Here is a 694-nt window from a genome sequence, read left to right on the forward strand (position 1 = left end):
CCAGGGACACTGAAGACAAGTTTGGTGGCCACGCCAGGTCAGCTATAGTTTACCTTTGTAACAGGAGAGAGGTTTGTTTTCTCTGTGAGATACGGTGTGGACTCACCCTTTCACTGGGCGTGGGAGAGATTAAGAGTTTATGTCTGTGAATTACTTGCTGCCTCTCAGTCTCCATTTCAGATCAGTTTGCCCAAGCTGATCACAAACAAGTCAAAGTAAACTGCCTTGAGTTTGTCTCCTCTCAGACTTAGTGTCCATATGGCCACTTGTCCTAATCTTGACCTTTTGCCTCAGTTTAACTATATCCATGGGAACCTGTGTTTCTGTTACATCAGGGAGCATTTTCCCAGAAACAGACAAAACTCCTTTGGGGTGGTGAAATCAAGGCTAGATCTTGCTTCTCCTGTTGAGAGTGTTCCACATGTCAGTAGATGCACAGGGTGTCTGTGCAGGTAGGGCAGAGAAGAACCCCCTGCTTTTAAGTGTGTTTAATTCACTCGTGTTTCTGAGCTTTTTCTCTTTTGAACACAGGAATTGACAAGCTCACAGAGAAGTCACAGGTATCAGAGGATGGGACCATGCGTTCGCTGGAGCCCGAGTCTTCACAGCCTCCACCTGAGGGTAACCTGCCCTCAGCTGTGAGCGATGGGGAGCCCTGGAGTGGGGTAAGGCCAGACGCTCTGGTGTGTAGGGA

General features: G+C 48.4%; 1 protein-coding gene across 1 annotated transcript in view; it reads left to right on the forward strand.

Annotated features, from left to right (window-relative positions):
* Positions 1-694, forward strand: part of HID1 (HID1 domain containing) — a gene marked incomplete at its 5' end in the record, with an annotated part of 21,782 nt that overhangs the window by 15,672 nt on the left and 5,416 nt on the right. Inside the window, 2 exons of the mRNA XM_010287866.1 lie at positions 1-37; positions 532-665. The exon at positions 1-37 is cut by the window's left edge and continues 209 nt beyond it. Of these exons, the coding sequence (XP_010286168.1) occupies positions 1-37; positions 532-665 (171 nt within the window). The remainder of the gene's footprint in view (positions 38-531; positions 666-694) is intronic.

Source organism: Phaethon lepturus, unplaced genomic scaffold (assembly GCF_000687285.1).
Source record: "Phaethon lepturus isolate BGI_N335 unplaced genomic scaffold, ASM68728v1 scaffold35975, whole genome shotgun sequence".
Classification (NCBI taxonomy): Eukaryota; Metazoa; Chordata; class Aves; order Phaethontiformes; family Phaethontidae; genus Phaethon; species Phaethon lepturus.